Source organism: Chelmon rostratus, chromosome 23 (genome assembly GCF_017976325.1).
Source record: "Chelmon rostratus isolate fCheRos1 chromosome 23, fCheRos1.pri, whole genome shotgun sequence".
NCBI classification, from domain to species: Eukaryota; Metazoa; Chordata; class Actinopteri; order Chaetodontiformes; family Chaetodontidae; genus Chelmon; species Chelmon rostratus.
The window spans coordinates 9,298,568-9,321,586 of NC_055680.1; the positions used below are offsets into that span (position 1 = coordinate 9,298,568).

General features: G+C 40.8%; 1 protein-coding gene across 8 annotated transcripts in view; it reads right to left on the reverse strand.

The window, feature by feature from the left end:
- LOC121626231 (multiple PDZ domain protein) overlaps window positions 1-23,019 on the reverse strand; it is a 45,745-nt gene that overhangs the window by 13,368 nt on the left and 9,358 nt on the right. For 4 of the 8 annotated variants that reach the window (XM_041964588.1, XM_041964591.1, XM_041964589.1 and 1 more), the window contains exons 7-29: window positions 22,883-23,005; window positions 22,404-22,604; window positions 21,634-21,736; window positions 20,685-20,773; window positions 19,776-20,010; window positions 17,783-17,869; window positions 17,418-17,497; window positions 17,097-17,243; window positions 16,109-16,279; window positions 15,235-15,420; window positions 14,640-14,849; window positions 13,416-13,574; window positions 12,897-13,049; window positions 10,761-11,105; window positions 10,357-10,468; window positions 9,240-9,438; window positions 8,336-8,377; window positions 6,930-7,037; window positions 6,385-6,465; window positions 6,034-6,211; window positions 5,674-5,784; window positions 1,737-1,802; window positions 531-699 (exon numbers count right to left, since the gene is read on the reverse strand). In XM_041964588.1, the coding sequence (XP_041820522.1) occupies window positions 531-699; window positions 1,737-1,802; window positions 5,674-5,784; window positions 6,034-6,211; window positions 6,385-6,465; window positions 6,930-7,037; window positions 8,336-8,377; window positions 9,240-9,438; window positions 10,357-10,468; window positions 10,761-11,105; window positions 12,897-13,049; window positions 13,416-13,574; window positions 14,640-14,849; window positions 15,235-15,420; window positions 16,109-16,279; window positions 17,097-17,243; window positions 17,418-17,497; window positions 17,783-17,869; window positions 19,776-20,010; window positions 20,685-20,773; window positions 21,634-21,736; window positions 22,404-22,604; window positions 22,883-23,005 (3,355 nt within the window). The remainder of the gene's footprint in view (window positions 1-530; window positions 700-1,736; window positions 1,803-5,673; window positions 5,785-6,033; window positions 6,212-6,384; window positions 6,466-6,929; window positions 7,038-8,335; window positions 8,378-9,239; window positions 9,439-10,356; window positions 10,469-10,760; window positions 11,106-12,896; window positions 13,050-13,415; window positions 13,575-14,639; window positions 14,850-15,234; window positions 15,421-16,108; window positions 16,280-17,096; window positions 17,244-17,417; window positions 17,498-17,782; window positions 17,870-19,775; window positions 20,011-20,684; window positions 20,774-21,633; window positions 21,737-22,403; window positions 22,605-22,882; window positions 23,006-23,019) is intronic. The other 4 variants (XM_041964593.1, XM_041964590.1, XM_041964587.1 and 1 more) reach the window with 3 other exon arrangements.

Consider the following 23,019-nt stretch of genomic DNA (forward strand, 5'->3'; position numbering starts at 1 on the left):
ATCCCCGCAGGATGGGCACACTCTCCAACACACACCCATATATATTCACCACAGTCCCAGGTGTTTGGAGGCTGGAAGTCTGTCCTTTATGCTGGCTGCCTGAGTTGAATGTGACTGACTGTGACCCTGTTCTCCTTGCAGCAGTGAGTTCATCCTACAGTTGACATCTGCAGGATGCTAATAGCCTAACTGGGACATTGAGTCCTTCAGATTTTGCTGAGGTACGACCACCCCAAGCATGTGAATCAGTGCTCTTTTATTGCAGCAAGCGAGACAAATGTGCAACTTGGAGGACCTCTAGTGGCAGCTACGTAATAATGCATGCTTCAGCAAGCAGATGAACACTGTCTCTATTAATTGATTGAATTATAGTAAACTTGCAGGAGTACATAATGCCAGGACTTACTTGTATTTGGCCATTGTGAAATTCAATCAACCAATGACAAAAATGTAACAAAATAAATATTTTTTACCATTTTTCCTGACAGAATATATAATTGCACCCTTGGAAACAGAGAGACTGAACTCACTCCAGCTGTATCCAAACTCATCCTCCTCCTCCTCCTCCTCTTCTGCCTCAGCAGGTCTGCCAGGAATCTCTGTCAGCGTGTCTGTATCAGTCTCTCCCACATGGGGCACCACTGGCAGGAGGAGGACAGTGCTGGTGGGAGATGCCTTCGCCACTTCACGCTTCGCCGGCTGTCACGGCACAGATGGAGTTTGAAAATAGTTTATTAGGGAAAGTTAAAGCAAAAGACCAAGACTTCTTCTTCTTCTATCTTTGCATTTAAGTTTGAATCAACTTTTTGTCAAGTGTTTGTAGAGGTGGAAAGGCGCATAAGAGTTGTCGATGTGATCAACAGAAGCCATATGCTGGGTTTACGCTAACTGTCATCTGTTTTAGCAGGATATGTTAGTTAGTGAGAAATAAATATGGTTCCATACTGATGCCAGAGGCCCAAATCAGAACTTGCTTAATCAGTCTACTTTAGCTACAGCCTTAAGTTAAAGTAAAATGATGCCTAATAATTATTGCTGAAAATCACATATTCACCCATTAGACATTCATACATGCACTTACCTGAAAAACCAAGAGCAACAAATCACTTTAATTGTTGTTTTTAAACACAAAAACCGGTCTGCAAACAACAGATCAAGCCAGAAATCTCTCATTTGCTTTTGTCGACCATTAAAGTGATTTTTTTTAAGGAAGTCACATAAAGCAAAACTCAAAAACAAAACGTGTTCTGATTCATGACGGATTTCAGACAGATGGAGGAGATGTTAGGACATGTACAGGTGTGTGCCTGCGCAGCATGTTAGAATATACTGAATACATGAAATGTATCACGGTATATCAACAATATCTGCACAAGCATACATGGAGAGTGGAAAGCGGAAAGCACGACACAGAGACCCACAAACCTTAAACGGGGTAGGAATGAAAGGGTTAGTTGGGGAGAGGCGGAGGAAAAGTCTACTGTGACTGTCACCCTCCTACAGAGAAGAGACAAAGGGCAACAACTTTAGAAGGCAACACATTTCTGACACCTACTGACAGACATATGCCAGTGTTGCGTTTGACAACATATCTTGAGTTCATGGTGAAAAGTTGAATACTTGAATTGTTTGGATATTTCAAACCTGGTGGCTGCTGCAGTGAGTTGACTGGGAAACAACGACAAGTACAAAACACTGATACAAGCTGTCAGCGGAGGGTAATTGGAAACACCAACCTTGTCCTTGTTGTCCCTCGACATGGCTGCAGCTCTCTCCTCGCTGGAGTCTGTTATCGATGACTGCTTCATATAAGACGGACATGAAGGTAAATCACTCATGAATGAAAAAGCAAATTCATAATGTTCACCTCAGTGTCACCAGACAGTGAAGGACACTGTATCATAATCCACTAATCCCATGAATATTAATAAATTCATGCAGTTCTAAATGTTCTGAGTGCCAAAACCAGTCTCGTGCGCCATATGTCGTATCATTAAAAACCATCTGTTTATAAGTATTACAACTGAAGAAAAATCCATTTCTTAAATAGAGAAAAACTTCCACTTGTTTTCTTCAGCTAACTTCAAGCTTGGCGAAACCAGGCACACACACAAACACACACCCACACATGCAACCACGCCAAAACATTGATGTGTTGAGTGAGAAAGTGTATCCAGCACATCCAAGCTTGACCATTTATCCCCAATGATTGAGCCTTAAAGATTTTGCCAGAAAATCATTTTGGAAAAAAAAAGAAAAGATATTGCAGTTTACACTTCTTCACATAACAGTATTCCTGTTAAGTGCCGACTGTTGTATCAAGTCGTCTTGTTTACATTGCCAGAGAGGCACTTGGGACAATGTTTGAGGGATAATTGGGGAAAATTGGGCCTTCAAAGTCAGGGACAGGAGGAAAATAAAATGCACTTAAAGTAAAAGCCTCTGTTATGATTATACTTCTTGTCTGGTGCGACAGAGCAATCAGTAAAGCACAGGAGGGAAGACACAGAAGGTGGCACATGCTAAGAGACGAGGGCAGAAGCACAGATTCAAAATAGTCATAGCCCACACACACACACACACACACACACACACACATAGGAGCAGGAAGAGGACAAATAGCGTCATGTTTGACATTCGAGATTTTCCACAAAGGACAATAAAAGTTTCATATGTGGAACAATAAATGCAAATTTTAATACAACTCATGGCTATCTGGACACTGAATGAAATATGCTGATCAGCACGTTTCTTTCAACGTCTTCTTCACTCATGTCATTATCAACACAATGTGAGCAAGTCAGAGGGTCAGGGAAAAGACGCACCCACACACGAGCAGACAGACAGACATGGGGTAGCTTTTCTAACCTGAGGGAGGGCAGGTGCTAAGCAGGTTTGATTAGTGCAGCAGAGGCTTGACCCGCGGTGGCTATTTAGCTGCAGAAAGGGCAGGGGCGGCTTCTAAAAGCAACACACAGGACCAACAAGCTGACAACATGACGAATATTTAATATGATGGCTGAGCCTTTCTGACAAAATTGAATCGGAGGCCGTCTGGGAGACAAAAAAAAAAAGGCGGGGCGGGGGACAGGAGCACCTCAGGTTCTATTTAAATGAGTAACCATTAAAGCAAGCGGCCTCCTTGAGGACAACCGTCTCCTCTACATCAAAAAAAAAGAAAGAAAGAAAGAAAAGAACAGAGAGGAGCCTGTTTTTTTCTGACATACTTTAACAAAATATGTTTCAAAGATTACTCCAGGCTACCTTGCGATTATTCACCACTTACAAGACAAGGATTGGAAACTTAAAGGGAAGCAGCAAGGATGTGCTATTATACTCTCTCGGTGGCTGCATTTAAAAACAGCATCATTGATTATAGACCTGCCTGCAGCACTTAGAGATCTCGGCCAATCAAAATTATATTTTTCCTCCTATTCGGTACATTGTTATGAATTTCAGTGGAGCTGCAACTCAATATCAATGACTGCATAGTAAATTGAAAAGATGCCTTCTTCCTAAACGTTTACCTGTTCTACTTTGTTGGATAGAAGCAGTCTGGAGTATATTCTGACAGCTGTGTTGCCACGCTGGTAAAAATGATTTCCCTATTTGCTTTCCTATTGCTTCTTTGATGAGTTCCTTTATTAGATATAGCAATGACATTTGAATAACCCCCATGGTTAAATTGCATTAAGAATCTCGTCTGGATGTGTATTAAAAGTCAACATGACACACCTTCAGCAATCGTTTTCTAAAACACTTGCTAGTGTCAGTGACAAAATTGATTGAACCGTTTGCTGACCCTTTTGATTAAAAAACGTTGTTGTGGGTCATGTCATTGTTACAGTTAGATTACTCTGTGATAGAAAGTAGAATAGGATGGCTTGATACAACAATAAACCCCCAGTTCTTCTTCCCCCGGACGGAATCTCCGATTCCAGTTTGTCTTCCGTTCCGTCAATACGCACATTATGTGTATGTCAAAGTCAAAGATGCAGTTAAGAAGAAAGACTCAGCAAACAGTGCGACAGACACAAAGAAAGTGGAGTCAGGAGAGATAAGGCAGCCGAGATTAACTGTGATGGATAGCTGATGCAATAGAAATGAGGGAGACAAAAAGAAAGACAGATTACCTGACATGTGCGATGTGGCATGCATGTGAAATCGGTGGTGTGTTTCTCTACAGCAGGTGACGGAGCTGGGCTATATACTGACTCAGGCTGAGAAATGAGTGCAGAGGACACGAGGTTTGAGGCAACTCATAATGTAGTAATTGTAGTTCAAAATGAAGTATAAACACCTGTGGGGACATAAGGTATTACCCTCTTTCAAGGAAGGGTTTGTATTTGCTTTCTTGCTCGAAATTTGTTTGGTAATATAAAGCTATAGCCAGCAGATGGTTAGCTTAACTTAGCAAAAAAGCTGCAAATGACGTAACGGCTAGTTTGGCTCTCTCCAAAGGTAACAAAACCTGCTGTTTTTTCTTGTAAATGCTTTAGGCAGGTCTGGCCTCCTTCGGACAAAGCCAAGCTAGCTGTTTATCCGTTTCCAGTCTGCCTGCTAAGCGTCTGCTGGCTGTAACGTTAGCTTCATATTTAGCTCGAAGACAGACACGAGAGTGGTATCAATCTTTTCATCCAACTTTCACCAAAAAAGTGCAGAAGCATATTTCCCAAAATGTAGAACTATTGCTTCAAGCAGAGCAAATGAGGTTATTGTCTTGTCCTTTTCGCTCTGTTATTGGTCTTCACCACTTCCTGAGGGCAACAACTGGCTGAAGTTAAGCTAATAGCAGCGAGTTGCTAACTCTGCCTGCTGGTGCTGGGCACTACAGAGCATACAAAGGATTTTTATGGCTTTTCTTGCTGAAAAAAGCAGCCAATAATAATGTTTTGAGAGTAATGAGTGTGAACTGAAACAGCTGCAGGCTGGAGAGCCAAAACAATGAGCTGAAAGATGCTGTAACGTCAAACCTCTGTAGATCTGAGGTAGAGTTGGGTGCTAATTATATGTGTGGCTTCACCATTGCAAGATACCCAGCTGTTGTTACTGGAAAAATATTGAAACATATTTACAGTCTATCCCACAGTTGAGTCTAAATCTCCATCAACATGAATTCTTGGCCCTTTTCGTGTCCTTCCTCTGGGTGTGCTACATTACATGATGAGTTGCTACAAGGCTTAATGAGTAACCAGAATGTTAAGGAAAGCATGTGGGAATATTTCGTAGATAACAATGCATGAAAAGTGATTGACGATGAGAGATCAGACACTGGAGCCAAGCCAGTGGCAGCGCCTGCAGGAAACTACTTAGTCATGCTTTGAAGGCCTGAGGGCACTTTCAAACAACAAACGATGCTGTTGATGCGCTGATTTTCAATGAGTGTCGCACTTAGAGGTTAAAACTTGCTAATACATTTAACATGCCATGCTGGGTTTGCTGTGGCTCTCATGAAAGATTTCAAAATGACTGTCTTTCAAGATTTGAAAGCAAACCAGATACTACAGGGGTTGTTTCTTGTACATTTTAGCTTTTGAAAGTGCCCTAAATGGCCTGTGCAGCAGGTACACTAAATTTTTACTTGAGGTGAAAAAAACTACAAAGTGAGGAAATTGTGACCTTTGGATAATGAGGTAGTTACTAGCAATTGGTTTGACACTAATACCGACTTACCCTGGGCCTGTGGATAATACTCTGGACCAAGAAGGAGACAGGGTTGCCCGCCCTGCGTATGGCCTCAACCGCCTCCTCATGACTAGCATCTCTTAGATCAACTCCATCCACCTGTCAAAGAGATGTCAAGGAAAAGATTCTGTCAGGCACTCAAAATCTCCACTCTGCAGTGTTTTCTGAGGATGTCAAACTCTCTTCAGGGTTTTGTTTTTTCTCTCAAATGACTGCACATTCATATTATAACACTGGATTAAGTTATTATTCCGAAAAAGGAGGCTTAAAATCTTGCACACAAAATCTAAATGATGTCAAAAAACAATTTTAAGTTGATTAGATCTGTGGCCTGAAATGTTCCTTCACCTCTACGATCCTGTCTCCAGTCTTCAGGGTCCCGTTCTGTCCAGCAGGACTGTCCTCCAGGATGTGCTTGATAAAAATGCCCCTCATCACTTCTCCATTGCTCAGCCTGCTGCCCATCCCTCGGCCCCCAACGATACTGATGCCCAGGGACTTGCCTGGTTCTCGGAAGAGCTCCACTCTGAGGGAGGGACCAGTGTCAGCATGCTGGAGTTTGACATCACTTCAAAGCTGCGGCTCTGCTACTGATCTGATACTGTAAGTCTGCTGTAACTTGCAGAAAAATTAAGTTCTTGTCTGTCATGGACATGTTCACAAAATTAGATTTGGAGCGAAGATACAGTGTGTACTCACTTCCTGGGTTGGTTCCAGTTGCTGTAAGAGGCACTCTCCTCTCCCTCTCCATCTTCCCGTTCAGGGAGGTTAAGAATATCTCTAAACAGGCAATAATGGAGAGAAAGAGTTTGATAAAATTCTGAAAACTTTGACTCATGATAGTCAGGGGTTTATTTAAGCTCTCAGGAGAAAAAAAAAAATGTTTGTTAGATAACATGACTTAAAGGTACTGTGTGGAGTTTTTGACCACTAGTAGTGCTATGAAGCAATGTTTTTTTGAGAGTGGCTCCCTCTTTTGTTTGTTTTAATCAGCAGCACTGATCAGCACACAAAGAAGCGCAGCAATGCTGCAACAAAGGCAAGGAATAAAAAGGCTGCTCGCTAGCAAACATGCATGTCAATGTTTAATGATTAAAAAATTGCTTTTGCAGAGTTTTCTGTGAAACAAAATACATGTTTGTTAGACCTCACAGATACATACAATGTGCAAACATCGGCTTAAGTTTACCTGTGCGAGTGTGATCACATGACAAAAGTTACTGTGGTAGAGTGTGAGGACGTACTTTGGAGCTGGAACTGGCACTGGAGATGTTTCAGAGAAGACATCTTCTTTAGCCTGCTCTAAGTTGGCTTTGTACTCCTCCAGATACTCAGCTGGAACATATGTAATGCTGAACACACACACACACGCACACACACATGTAAGCACAGACACACACATGCACACAAATGAGTCAACCATTTCTTATAGCATACAATTTGGCATTTCCCATTTTTAGAAACCCTATTACCCACCTTAGTGGTTATTATGCACCTGTTCACTATGATCTCACATGGTAATTTACCAAAAATAGAGAAGAACTGGCATTCAAGTGCAAACAGGTATGAAAGCGCTACAACCTCCCCCCTCTTCATTAAAAAACAGTTTCTTTTAAATCTGCTAATTTATATTCACAAGCTTGTTTTTTTTTCTCCAGCAAATATATCTGTAAACACAAGACTGCAGTAACACTGAGCTGTCTAATTCTCATATGCGTTCTGCAGCACACAGTAACACGTGACTTCACGTGTGACTGTTCAAAACAGATGTTTGCCTTCATAAATTCCTGAGCAAATCAAGTCCTCCATCACCTACTGTGTGACGAACATGTGACAAATCTGAAGGGCGTATCGATCATTTAATTCATGAGCAGGTTACTAATTCATGTTGAGAAATGAACCAAAAGCTGGCTGGCAAAACCTGACACCCACTTAAAGTCCCATTTCCAAACAATTCAGAGTGAAGTAGTTTCTGAAGGGCACAATTGCACATTGGAATGAAGCTGACAGATCCTCAACAGATGAGTTGATTGGGTTTGCACACGTGACGGCATGCAAACATAGAGGAAAATGAAGAACGCCGAAATAATGAGATGGATGAGTGAGTTCATTTAAGATATGACAACATGCAGGGAGAGACATGGGGGGCTTAAATACCAATGATTAATACAAAAACAGTGAGTTAGAAAAGTGAGATATGAATGGTCCAAAATCTCCAGGTAATAAGTGAACATGTTAGTCACAGAAATAAAAGAAGTTAGGCAGCAAGTAAGTGATGCAGTCAGTCAAGATTTATCCAGATATTATTTGACTGTGTGCTGGGATGCTGACACTATTTTAAGGTTTGTTGCCACAAACAGATTTAAAATATATGTTGGTTAATCGACCGTGGTGCCGTTAAAATGTTAAACAATGTATCTGAATGATATTAAGAACAGCATTCTCGCCAATTAAATTCAAAAACTTTAAAAATTTTGTTGTCATTGTTCTGACACTCGGCTAGGCTGATCTGACTTTCTAATTCTGTCTCTGGATAAAGCTCTTTAACAGACTGCGATGAAGCCTCGGCGGCAGATGGAGGGGCCGAGAGGAAAACGAGATGGCAGCTTCCTGCCGAAACACCAGCGGCGTGGAAGTTAGTCATACTCACACATAAAATGGGCACAGATCGTCCTCAGGTGCACAAGCAGATCTAGAATGTGAAGAGTTGGCTTTTATGCACCGAAGCGAACAAACTGCCAAGTTTAGTTCAGTGAGCAGAATTTGTGAAATCCCACATCCAATTATATTAATTTCCTCAAAAAGGGTGGGAGGATTTTGACTGCTTTAACACAACATATGACAACTGCAGCAATAACAGAATTGACTTTAGTTTATTTTGCTTTTACCATCTGAATTCCTCCTTTGGTTACATTCCCCGCATTGATTTGGGTTTAGAAAAGGTTAAGTTAAGCTGCAACTTAAACATACTTTTACATTACCCAAAAATTATGCGCATAATCGAGTACAAATACTAAATATTCAATGCTTAAAACTAACAATTTGACACAAACATTGAATATGTGTTTGCAAAGCTTGCATTTAAGCAATCCTGATGGAATTAAGGTTGGACCTTGAGGTCCACCCCTTTGTGGTGGCTTACAAAAATACAAGGCAGCTGTGCTAGTTTCTAGATTTATACCAAGAAAACACTATTTCACCATCATTCATTTTTCAATAGCAAAGAACAATTTCACGAAACCTTGCTATCAAAATATGTCTGTGTTACCGAGAATTGAAAACTCAGCTATACAACAAAAAGTCAGCACAGAATGCTTTGTTAGAGTTTTCTCCAATTTGTAAAGGCTAATGCTAACTGATACACAATGTACTGGAAAACAACATTGCGTCCTTGCAATGGTGTTGAACAACTGAACTAAATGGATGTGTGAATGCCAATGTGCCGTGAATCTGAAAAAAGCAACATTAAATACATACATTTTACACAAAAACTTGTTCTGAACAATCTTATGTGATGTCTGTGACTATGCACTTGCTGTCTAATCATCTCTTACCCCAGGTCTGGCCCAATCAGAGAGTGTCTTCTAAGCATGGCGCGAGCCTGAGCATTGGTCAGGTTGGCTGTGGGCTCCCCATTGATGGCCAGGATGAGATCACCGACACCCAGACGTCCATCACGGCTAATGGACCCACCGTGGATGATACTGCGGATCAGCATTCCCAAACCATCTTTCATGGCGCTCACTGTCATCCCTTTGAGGTAGATTATCAGAAACCATGACACACTAGTTGGGATTTTGATCTGAATCAATAACAAACTGTTTTAACGTCACATTTAAGTGTGATCACTGATGATCACTGATGTCTGAATTCCTCAAGTAAAGATCAAAACCTCAATGAAATCAAGAGACATTTTCGGGACTAAGTTCATTATAAATGAAAAAGCTCCATTAATGTGGAACTACATTGTTTCATTGATAAATTCCACCTAAAATAAATCAGTTGGGAAACAAGAAAACTTCTTCATATCCCAGCAAATTATGCTAGAAGCTGTCACAGTATTCACAGATTTGGTTTTTACTTCATTCTCAATGGAGTAGCTTCAGAATGTGCCATAATATATTTATACATAATATATCTAATACTTTCAAACTCCCTCTTAGCACAGTGCACAGGGGTTCTTTTACAAAGATCATAAAAATAACATCAGTATGTTCTGTTTAGGAGTGAAAAGCCCAAATGTATATAGAAGAGATTTTGAATCGCACAGGAAATAGAAATCTTCAAAGAGTACTAAAAAGCGAAATGAGGTACTGTTTTCAATGAGGCACTGAGGGTTATAAACAGTGCCTTCATAACACCTATTTGGTTTAGAAGTTAAAACTTAGTATTCTCTGAGTCAGTTGCAGTCCCGTGGGCAGGTTTTGAAATGCAAATACCCTGTATAGCTGTGAAATTACCCTTTCAAACTGGAAAAAAGCCACAAATCTTTTCTATCATTTTGCTTCAAATCTGGCATTCATGCAAAAAAAAAAAAAAAAAGACACTAAAGTAAAGGCCAACGCGCTTTTCAGTCCCGCAAACTCAATTACACTTGTGTGAAGGCTGAGGCGTAAATACATAATTAAAATAAATAAATAAATAAAAGAATGTGAAGAGATTAGCACAAACCGAGGCTGGAGTTGCCCTTGACAACTGTGATAGTCCTTTCAAAACTGCTCCCTGAGGTCAGTGCCTCCTTGTCACCGTCTTCTGCTGATTCTTTCACGCCAACCTCCTCGTCCTTGAGGGTGACAATTCAACAGTTATTCATGAAAATAAATGAAAATATAAGGCTGGGCTCCAACAAGGCAAAGCCTCACAAGGTTAGATGCCACCTTAAGAAATTCTAATTGGAAGATCAAGGAATTTGTTATAACGCAGCTTGACATCCTTTATCTGTGATGTTCACTGCCAATCACTAACAGTCATTCATCAGTGATATTCATTGCCCGTCTTTTTCTTTCAAGACTGTCACTTTATTGTTTGTTAATATTGCACAAATCTATGGTTTGTAAGTAGGCAGCTTATTTTACCTTCATCAAAATCTTTATGTCTGCAATTTCTCCAAAAGACAAGGGTGGCTCCTTCTGATAGTGAAGAGACTCCACGGGTTCATCTGGGACATTAAATATGGTCCCTATTTCCACAAAAGGGCTGTATGAGTTTGCACACTCCACGGGTTCCTCTTTTGTCGAGTGCTGTGCCAGGAACCGATCAGAACCGCTTAGTATGGCATTAAAATCCGGGACGTGACCTCTCAAACTCGGAGGAGTGAAAGAGGCAGGCCTCTCCGGAGAGAAAGCTTGAGTGTTGTCTGCGAGGCCCGGCAGTGTTGCAAAGCGGGGATGCTCGTCCAACAAGTCCAGGCGAGCTGTCAGCTAGGGTAAAACAAAGCATAGCAGCTGAATGAATGTTCCACTCTGTTAGTTAGACAATTGCCCAACAGGGGGGATTCATCTTGCTCAGTCGCCACCCTGCCCTCCTTGTAATGAGCCATAGAAAAGCCATCAGCGGCCAATAGAGGACAGAAGGAATTACTGGTGATCTTGAGCTTGCCATGCGCAAAATGTAGTTTTATTATAACAGCATTTAAGACTCTATTAGAACCAGGCTGAGTAGTGATGAATCTCAGCGAGCACTTCCCTTTGGGGGCCGCAACAGATGTATAAATCTTTCACAAAAAAAAGTTAAAATATGCAAATATGTGATACAAGTGGGGCTCAAGAAGCACGCATGAGAAGTAGAGTCAAACAGGAAATAGGAGGTTTAATTTTAATAAGGTAGTGCTATAAATAAGGGGTGAACTGGGCTGTGCAATACTGGCAAGTATTCTCAGGTATCTATTTAAAGGTGTTGTTCCCAGTATAGTTTTTTTGATTTTAAGCCAACAAAGTTAGGAATCAGTGTATTACAATATAGGATCTATAAAAGGATTTCAATACAAACAGATGGTATTTTACAAATATCTAAGGGCAGAATCTGAAACTTGAGTGTCACGTTTCATGACATTAAATTATTATTATTATCATAAAAGTAATCCAAATATCAAACTCATCGTGTCACGCTGCAGGTGTAGCCGAATAAAATTCAAGATGCACATGACAGAGATTCTAAAAATGTGTGTTTCAGAATGTTGTTCGTCGGTTTGATCCGTTGATTTTCATTGGTTCCACTATTTTGAAAGGGCACAGTCCTTCTAAGTTCAGAGGTAAGACTGGAGTGCTTTAGAGATTTCCAATATGTTTTTCAATGGTGCTGAACGGTACAACCAGTGCACGTGCACATGAATGACTCTCTTCAAAGCTAGACGCCAGAAAAGTAAGCAGCCCAACTGTAATCTATCAGTGACAATCATGAGAAAAAGAGCTGTCACTGCTTCCCTGACAGTGACTTCGAAGGCTGACTTTGTGAACTTAACACCCAGCTGACCTTTATATTGTTGTTCCGTAAAACAGGTGTGGACCGGAAAGAAAGACACATCCGTATTCCTCAAAAAATATCACCTTAGATACTGTCAGCAAGGCTGAAAAGCCTCACCATTTACTGTCACTAAAGAAAATCTGAGATTTATCAACAGACTTATTCCCTCTCTCTAGAGCTTTGGGGAAAAGTGTTCATCATCAGGAGAAGACTGAGCTGTCTGACCTCATACACACATCTGAAATCTGTTTTTTGGAATCCCTCACTACTATAAAATGCTCTGGCCCATGTCTGTCCCTCTAGGCTGCCCTATTATAGCATAGATTTCGGAGGAAGGCCCTACAAATAAGGTCAGCCGTGACCTTTGGGAAAACTGGAAGCAAACAGATACCCTTAGGAAAACAGTTTGTGTGCCCCTTGCTCTTCTTTGTTTATTTTGCTTATAATTTAATATCCATTTGGGGAGTTGCTGTTCTTGAGGCACCCAGAGCGACAAAAGCAGCCGCAGCTACAATCCTCATATAACAACAAAGTCAGTCATGTTGTTTCTGCCTCAACAAAGAAAAACAAACATTTCTCATGACATTTTGGCTCTCGATAGCAAAAAACAAAGAATAATGACTACATGCTGGGTAGCTCGTTGTGACAAAGGGCAGATAGTGTTGCTGTAACATTTAATGAAATGAGGGAATAATTTGAAGTTGTGCTTTTGGTTTCAGTTGTTGCTGTGTGATGAAACAGTTGCTTACCTTGGGTGTGGATGAGTGCAGGTAATCCAAGTCTGCGCTGCAGCTGCTACCATGAAGAGCAATCATGGACGCCTGGAAAGTGTCATCCTCGATCCCAGAGTAAGTGTGATCTAACACTTTTTCATCAGGGAGGTCTGCATCGCTGGTATCAATCTGTGATAATGATTGGAAGTACTATAGACAACTGCAGCACAAAACTGGCTTATATTTTTGAGCAATTTGGTTCTATCCTATCACAAATACCTGAATTTACCACGCTATTCTAGGACAATAGTGTTGCTAATGCTAAACCAATCTAAACTACAAAATGCTGCTGACACAACACACACATATGCCTTAATTGATTGCATCTATTTATCAGAATACTGCTCATGTCCAACTGCTGCATCATTACAAACAAACAAGACCTCTCTTGGTAAAATTAGGCAGAAGCAAATACCTGCTGTAAAGTAAAAGTAAAGTTGTTTTCCATTTTTCAGGATGTTCTAGTTTGTCACTTTTTCCCAAAAGCTAACTAACCAATGCAGGCTCTGCTCGGTAAACGATGCCCTCAGTCAGTCCTTCTTCCTCTCCTTCTTCAACCAAAATATTGTTGAAGTCAAATGAATGGATGGTGGATGATGGAGTAATTTCCTGCTCACCATATGGGTGTGGAGAGTGGGAATATCCACATATTCCCTAGGAAAGTGGAGAAATTCTTTCAGTGTCTCCAGCTTTATGTAATTTGACTTTTGATTTCTTTTTTTCTTTTGTGACCAAATCAAGTGTAAATAAATTAGTATGGAATAGGAAAAGATGTTAGGAGGTACTGAGAGTTTTTATTATACTAACTATAGAGTTAAATATTAATCTTGGTGCATAAGCGTTTAAGCAAAGAAAAAGCTCAAAAGGGCAGATTCTTCTTTGAATTAACAGAAAAGCTCCTGAACATTTCACACGTATTCTTTAGTAAGAGCTCTTGATATTGATTTTGTGTAGCATGCAGGCGAGGCAGGTATAAGAAAAGCAAGAAGGCATATTGGAGGATTACACTTGTCAGACTCAATTTTGAGAGGCAATACAACAAAATACCCCACAGAAGTACATTCCACGTCCTGCAGGAGAGTTGGATAACTCCACAGAGACTTCCTACAGCTCTGTAATCCAGCTAACCTTGGCAGCCCAGAGGTCTCACTGTGTAATCCAACGGCAGATTCAATACAAGAGAAAGGCAGCTCTAAAGCCGAAAGATTGCAGGCAGTTTTGCAGAGAGAAACATCCTGTACAAAGAGTACAGGTGCCTGGAGCGATGAACATGCCGTTGGAGCGACCCAGTATTTTGACAGGTGCCTCAATGTGTTTAAATGTAGAGGAGGGTCTGTGCTCTTGGAAAACTCAGCCATATAATAATATGAAACAAAGGCACAGTGCATTTTAGGCTGGTCGCCTCCTCTGAAACATCGGGCGGAATGCTAAACCACACAGCCTACCTCCACTGTTATTCCTGCATGAAAAATTCAAGCCCTCGTAAGCTGAACCCTCATGGCTGGATGCTAAGTCGCAAAGTATAAAGACTGCCTGACTCACATATTCACATACATGTAGTGGCAAATCCCCTAACATCCAGAACTAATATTCAAAGCAAAATTTTTCAAACTCTTCATAACCCCAACATGCATACGTTTGTACATTTACCTCTAACACACAAGTTTCAGACAGGTTTAAAGCAAAGAAAAGAGAAAGGGTACTAATTCTAATGCTTACAGGCAGTGGTTTGGCAACTCCTATTTGGACCTTGCCAAGCTTGGCCCCCTTCAGGGCCTGGACAGCATCCTCCAGGCTGGCGTTCTCCAGGTTGGTGGTGTTAACGTACATGAGTCGGTCTCCTGGCAACAGCCTGCCGTCCTGCTCGGCCACACCGTTGGGAACCAGAGAGCGAATCACGATCACCGTCTTGGCGGGGTCCAGCGGGTCCTGCGGTGGAGCCGGTCCAGTGCAATTCAGAGAGAGAGGAGGTCAGCAGGTAAATCACTGCCTCAAACTTACATGGACATTACAGGAAATTTAATGAATTTGGTTCACATCATCACAGTAGAGCCTGTATTTCTGCAGAACACCTTTTCATGGATACTTTTACTATATATTAAATGCTATTAAATGTGGATGGAAAGACAAAACACTCCAAAAAATTTCATCAGATTATGACTATGAACGGTGCATTTTGCTTTCCTGGCAACACAATTTAATGCCCCCAAATGTTATGACGGAAACAACATAACAACATCTGTAAAAGCACAAATACACTGGTGTAAAATAATAACAAAACAGTGTTTTTATGAAACCTTGGAAGGTGTCCCACCTGGTAGTCCAGAATGCTGAATCCCAATCCCCCCTCTCCTTTTTCAAGCTCGATATTCTGGATCTCCAACTCCCACATCGCCAAAGGAGATCCTATTGCCTCCTCTGTCACATTATCCTGTGTCGCTGCCGCTGCGCTCACCTCTGAGTCTTCTGCGACCAATACGCTGCTCAGGTCTATTTGTTTCTGTAGAGGAAAAGCCCAAAATCTCTATGTAACAGCACGCCTTCCTCGCTTGTGCTCCCAACCCATAGGCTGCTACCCTCTAGTTGTGTGTCTGGCTCAGGTTTCTGGCAGGAGATAAATTGGAAATATCTTTGGGATGCTAGGGCCTTATTACATTATCATAGATAAAGCTGGAGAGATGAAAACCCCTTCCCCAAAGGGAAGCTGCTTTTGATGTCTCATATCTCTAGCAAATGTTGTTGGCTACTGCTGCTGAGGTATTACCAGAATTGGTCTTAATAAACTTTCAGACTCACCTGCTTATCGCTAAGTCTTAATCCATCATGGTTGGCAATGTGGAAAGCCAATGGAGCGATTGACAGCTCAGGCTAAGCTAATAATGGTTGATGGGTTATAAAGGAGTAGGAGGACCTAAAGAGCATTGCTCGCCAATCATATCACCTTGCTTATATGCAGGGGGCGGGGAAACGGTTTTCATGATACATTACTGCTTGTCAAGGCGATGCAGGGAGTTTTCGACTGGACTAATGTGCATCATCTGCTGCAAAGCTCTGTAAATCATACAGCCTGCATGTTTTTAACCTTGAGAAGAAAAATATTCATTCACATTTCATTTTTATAACGGTGACCAAGGAAAAACAGTGTATCCCATAGTTGAAAATCCCCAAAAAATCTGCAAATAAAATACCTTTAACTCAGGTGTTGTGGACAAAGCTTCTGGCTCTGGTTGGACAGCATCTATGTCAGTCTGCAGGTGAGGGGCAGGCCTACAGCATGTCATGTATACACAGAGTGGGAGCTCCTTCAAGATTCTGACTACTTCCTTGTGGGTCTCACCAATTAGGGATATACCATTGACCTGCGACAGAAAATGTTACTCTTAGTATAGAACAAAACTAAGAACATTATCTAGAGTTAAGAGCAGCATTCATTGACTTTTTTTTATTATGAAGTTGGTGTGGCAAATGTATTCACAAACAGTTGCCAATTTTGCACATCCAGCAGCCATGGAGCAACACTAGCTCACCCACTAGTTGCTACCTTTGTTTGTCTTCCATTTTTGTGTTTGCCATTAAACACACAGTGGGTTTTCAAGAGCTTTTTCTCTGAAAACAGCTACCTACTGTGGCTAGAAACAGTGTTGGTGAGAGCAGTGAGTGAACAAAAACAGTGAAGTTGTGGGCTGTAACAATTGAAAACGAGCTGAAAAAGACAACTGAGCTAAGGGGGGTGCTGTGTTTTCTGTGTGTTTGTCACTATGTGCGACCCGTTTCACATTCCACATAGCCATTCAACCTTTTGTTAATATAAAATACTGAAAAAATATTGGTGAGTGCAGCTTTAAGTTCGACTTTAATTCTATCAATTCCTGTGGGGAAATGCAACCTCTGCATTTACAGAAACAAATATTACACATACATAGGCAGTAATAACTTGTGACACCTAACATACCTTTTTGTTTCCTGGCTAACCACTGAGGCACTGTGATGGACAATCTGTGTAAGCTTAAGTACGTGAATAAGTAGTATATGCTCATCACTACCCCATAAACAGCCTGCTTTTTAAATATATGTTGAGCCTCTGTTAAGCATTAACAGCAAAAATGGCAAATGCAACTTGAGAAGGTCTACACTGATGTTAATTAAATATTCTCTTTCTTTTTAGGGGCCACGTACCTCAAGCAGTTCATCTCCACTGAACAGCTTGCCACAGCGACCAACAGGTCCCTCTGGTAGAACAGAGCGGATGTAATGATGCCCACTGTTGGCTTCCAGACTGATGCCCAGGCCGCTGTTCTCACTAAACTTCTCCACCTGAGCCACCTGTCATAGGAACAAGAAATCACATCTTAGTGAGCATATGAAATGTTTCACGTCTATTATTATTATCACTATAAATCTAGTGATGACTCAATCCCTTCAAGTCATTCTTCCTTTTGAGAGTAGTATAATTTGATGCATGAGAGAAAGGAATTCACTTTAAAAAAAGAAACTTACGACAACTTCATTACTTGGACCCAGAATTTCTTGCCACTTCTTCATTAGTTCTTCCTCTTCAAAGGGTGTGAGCTTCATCCCTTGGAAAACAATGCAAAGTACTTGTATTAATATACAAAACAACATAAAAGGCAAATTTGTGAAAATTCATTCACAGCCAGCAATGCAACATACATTTGCAACAATTTGCAAGGTACTAATGTTGGTTTCAGAGAAAAAAATAACATGTGCATATATTAAAACTTCTAAAACTCGTGCACTGTGTTTTGCCAGTCTGTGTGGTCCTGACAACAAAAACGTTTATCTGTCAGATGTGTGCCAAGTATCTCTGCTAGTGCACATGAAGAAAAAGCCCAGCCTCCTACCATGTTTGTCCTCTGTTAGCTGATCCATGGCTGGGCTGACATCAGATCCTTCACTCTTTGTCTGGAGCGGCTTTTCATCTGTAGTGACTGTAAACGCACAATGAGACACACAGTGAGACGGAAAGAAGCGGGTTGCAGCATGGACACATGACAGTACAGGCACATTGCCACTGGAAAAAGTCATGCACTCTCAAGTAATAGCACACATACTGTACATGCAAAAAAACATAAACATCCATGCTGTATTCATTTGGAATAGGAAGTGTCTTTTTATTCGCTATACAACTTATTTCATGCATTCCCAACACTCCCACCCTCACTTTAGAAGAGGAACCTATCTCATTTCTTTATTGGTCCAAAAAGGATATACATGCCCCTGCTGATGTTATCCATAATGACAGGCTATAAACATTCCAGGACTTCAAATATCTGTTTAATGATCCCTGTACTTTTTTTTACAACTTCATGCCACTGTTTATGTCTTTGGAGTTCCACAAGGCACCAAACTGGTCGCCCATGAAATTACTACCCATGCGCCCAGGCAAGCTATGGTCTGCGCTGTACATCAGCACCTTTTAAGTGCCAGTATAAAACGAATACTAGCTAGTCTTGTATGCAAAAAGGAACTCAACAACCCTAAAACTGACTTGACAACAATTTAAGTGAGTAGTTAAATGTAAATGAAATTAAGTCATTAAATGACTAATTACAGCTTTGTACACTATCTCATGCCCAGTAAGTTACCTAAAATATATTTTAGTTAGTTACCGTCTATTCTGTTTTTTTTCTCTAAAAGGAGCTTGAGGGATCTAATTTCATATAATATGAGGATATGAGGATGCACTGATATGCATTCTTTGCTCTTTATTCATTATCTGTAATACTAAAAAGTGCAAACTCCTGTAACTGTTTATTTTCTAACAGATTTCACAGCAGCCAAGAAAATACTGGCCTCCTCTATCTGCCAAATGCGAGTTTTATCTGCAGGTTTTTGGGCTATAACTTCCTGTTGCCAAATCAAATCGCTTTCAGTCTCCATCTATCATTATTGACAACTTGTGCAAGTTGCTTTTCTTGCTTCTGCTATAGCCCGGAGGTCCTGTCAGTGCAGCTGGAGACAAGAATCTGTCTGTTCACTCTCCGTCTAGCTTGTTTGATGTTGTATCATTTATGATGTATCATAAAAATGCAAAAAGTTGTTTAAAAACATGAAGTGCATCATGCGGACGAGCATGTGCATGCAGACCTCAGCTGTAACTCAAATGTGGACGCTCTGTCAAATGTTGGGCATCACATGCTGATTTATTACTGAATATAGTTCAGGGTCTAAACAACACGAAAGAAGCTTTGGGTTATTTCTGTAGAAATGTGGTTGCCGTGTCAGTCCAGCCAGTGCATTATTCTAATAATGAATGAGAAGGGCAGTACTTCACAGAAATTGTTTTACAAAGTGGTTGACTTTATTTTACTTTACTTTATGAGAAAAAAAATGTCCCCTAGGCCTTCGTCACTGATTATTCATAATGAGTGCATTCCTTCTCTTATTAGGGATAGATGGCCAGTGAAGTGGACAATCTCATTCAATTGTTAGAATTTGTAGGAACCTTTTAACAGGCAAAAAGGAATTAATTTTTCAATATTAAGATACTAACAAAAAATCCTTCTGTAGCCAAGTAAAGACACCTGTTAAATATTCAATAAAAGGGCCACCTTTCTCATTCTCAGTATATCACAGTGTTGACATTAGCTTGGACTGTAATTCAGTATGACACAAGTCACTGATTTTATATGCAGCTGGTGAAAGTCCTGCTTCCATATTTCTATACATTGATAAGAGTGACTGAAATTTTCATTTGGAGTCACTGCATCATGAAAACTCGTGCCTGAGCCACATTTGCACATCAAATGACACCTTTTTTGACAGGATGAGGAGTAACAAGGAAACGTGTTTTTGTCTGTCCTCATTAAATTTCTCTCCCTTTATCCCTCCTACCTTTAGCAGCCTCCTCAGCCTCCTTCCTCTCCAGCTCCAGCTCCCTCATGACAGTGGTGGTGGTGGGGATGGTGGTGGATGCGGGCAGGACGGTGACGCCGGGGGCCACAGCGGGGGGGATCTCGTCAGGCCTGAAGCCCCGCCGGATCAGCTTAAGGTGGACTGTCTGGCCTGTGTGTCTGAGCACTTCAACTGCTTGTTGATTGGTGTATCCCTGGATGTTTACACCATCAACCTGCAGAGGGCGATCATTTGTGAGACCATGGATTAAACAAGGGCCAGAACAGCTTGCATGGACATTGTGTGCTGAATTGCCATCTATATTCTTGTTTGACAGAGATGGCAATCTTAATAAGTATTCCAGCATAATTCTGCTATTCAGTTTATTTCTTCAGAGCATTTATGAAAAGTAAGAATTGCATTTTGTTAATGAATTTCACAGTCAATTAAGTGTTTTATTCGGCTCTTAAGTTGGATTCTAAAGCACCTTATCACTTACACTTAAGAACAAAAGTCAATAAAGCACACACAAGCAAACACACATACACATACACCAGAACAAAAAGACAAATAAAGCCAGGGCAACATTAACTCATCTTTCAAATGATGCAAAAAATTACACAGGGTTTAACTTCATTGTTAATGTCCTGCAGTAATGAACCTAAGAGCTTAATTGCTATGTGCGCAGATTCTCTTTTATATTCAATGTCACAAGAAAAAAAACACTTCATGAACTATCAGTTAATTGTGAATTATTCATTATGCACATGATAATTTCCCTCATTGACTCAATGAGTAAATGTGATCACTATAATAGATAAGATAAAACATTCACTGCATATTTTACCTTATGCCACTGAAGACAGAGAAAATAGAGTTAGCTACAAAGAGCATAACTGAAGTACTTACAGCTATTATCTGGTCTCCAACATGAATACGGCCATCTTGATCTACAGCACTGTCTTTTGTTATGCTCTTAACAAAAATACCAGAGGGCTCTGAGGAGTCAGAACAAGTGAAAAAAAATATTTAGGAGATGAGGAGCATAGCCATTAATCATGACATGGAATAAAACCCCTAAAGAGAAAAGCAAACAGATGTTAAAAGTCAGTGTTAGTCAGGATGTTACATCATAAACAATGATGTGATGAGCACAGTGTGCTTAATGAAGAATGTCCTACACTATTTCTGCAAGGAAATTCAATGCATACAACATGTTACAATAAAAGGCCCTCTGTGGCCCCATTATATTATCGCTAATTGCCACATTTTATAGACAAATACAAGTAAAAACATAATTTTTTTAGCAGTTTCGGGGCAGGGGAAAAAACCCAAACACATTCATATCACCTTATAAAGCTGTAGTGGCTAACATGTTGGCAAACAATTTTCACATCCAGCGGACGTGGAGCAACAATAGCATCCGTTTCAAGTCGTGTTTCTGTCCACCTGATGAATGCAAGTCTAAGATTCACCCTTTTGTAAGCTCTGTTTTGGACCTCTGAGGAAATTTTCTCTGTCTTTAGCTGCTAAATGCTCTAGGCTAAGTTTGTCTCTCCACCATTTGGTGGTGAAAGATAGCATACAGTGGTTTAATCAGGGTTTTTTTTTTTGCAGCTATGGCTTAAAATGTGGTGGAGCAAAGCCAAGTTTGCAGGCCCAAAAACTGAAGCAATAAGCTAACAGATGCTAAAACACTTTGTAGAGTTTTGTGATAAAACTGGGTTCATCCCTTTCATATTACACATTTGATCCACTATTTATAGGCTTGATAAAAATGAATCCTTGCAGCTTAAGTGTTTATTTAGTCAAACATCGATATGACACTTAAATGGTCTTTTATTCTGGCTTTTCTCACCTGAATTTTTATCTCCAACATAGCCGGCAATAGTGATCCCCAGTCCCTGAGTGTTCTTGGTAAGGCTCACATCAAATGCTTCAGCCTCCTCTTCCTCATAATCCTGTGAAAAGATTAATGGGGATGACAGGTAAACATCCACTAACCAAAGAGAAGTAAGGGATGATTCATTTGACAACACTAGAACAGCAAGTAATGGCACTTCAGTCATCCAATTGCACCACATGGTCACCAAAATAGATTTTTCATCTTTGATAATGAGCGCTCTGAACCTGGCAGCCATAAAAAACACATCTAATGTGCTTGATCAAAAGGATATGTTCGTCATTCATGTAGTGAGTCAGTGAAATTCATTCATGTTTAAATAGGGCTGAGTGTTGAGAATTGCCATGAAATCACTGTTTGTAAGTGCTGTTTCTGGGAAAGTAAAGCAATATCTGCTCTCCAAAGTGTGAGTCACAGGTGATTTAACCTGCTATTTTCTTTAATTCCATTTATCCGGGCCCGTCAAGAATATGAGGGGATGAAACTGGAGATGAAAGACCTGAACTTCAGGTCTGAAGTGTGTCTTGACAAAAGTGTGCGCTCTGAGTGTGTGTCGCATGTGGTAATACATTTTCATTTTGATGATTTGCTATGGAGAAATTGCTTTACTATAGTGATACTCCAAATCATGAAATCAATTTGAATGTGACACATTTCCTTATTGCAAGAATCTGTATCAAATTTCTGCCATATTTGTGGTTTAGATTGAAACAGCCCCTTTTCACCTGTTGTTCACTGACAGTGGGGAGCACCACAGGCATGATAGCAGAGACGGAGGGATTCTCGTCCACAGGACCCCTGGTAACCACCAGCTTTACCCTGTTGCCACACTGCCTGAGGACCTGAGCCACCTGTTCGCTGCCCATGCCGTACAGGTCAGTGCCTCCGATTCTCAGGATGTGGTCCCCGCTGCGCAGGCGGCCGTCCTGAGGTAGAAAAAGCATGTTTAGCTTCAGTAGAAATCAAACCCGTAATGACACTGTCAGTACCAAACAAAGGACAGAGTGACAGTTAATTCTGTGCTTGCTTGCAATGAACTCATTCTCATTATAACTAACTGACAAGAATCATCTCTCGATGTGTCATACAATACAAAAACAACCTTCTTCTTTTTATGATAATAACTGTATTATCATCTACGAACAATGCTCAACCCTCCGGAAGCCAATTCCCAAAGAAAATCCACATGCATTAGTGCAATCACCTGATCAGCTATGCCTCCGGGAAGGATGGTTTTGACAATAACCCCGGTGGTCTTTCCTCCCACAATGCCGAAGCCAAGGCCAGTGCCGTCGTTGACCAGCTCAATTGTCTCCACGTGCTGCCACTAGCCGTAGTGCA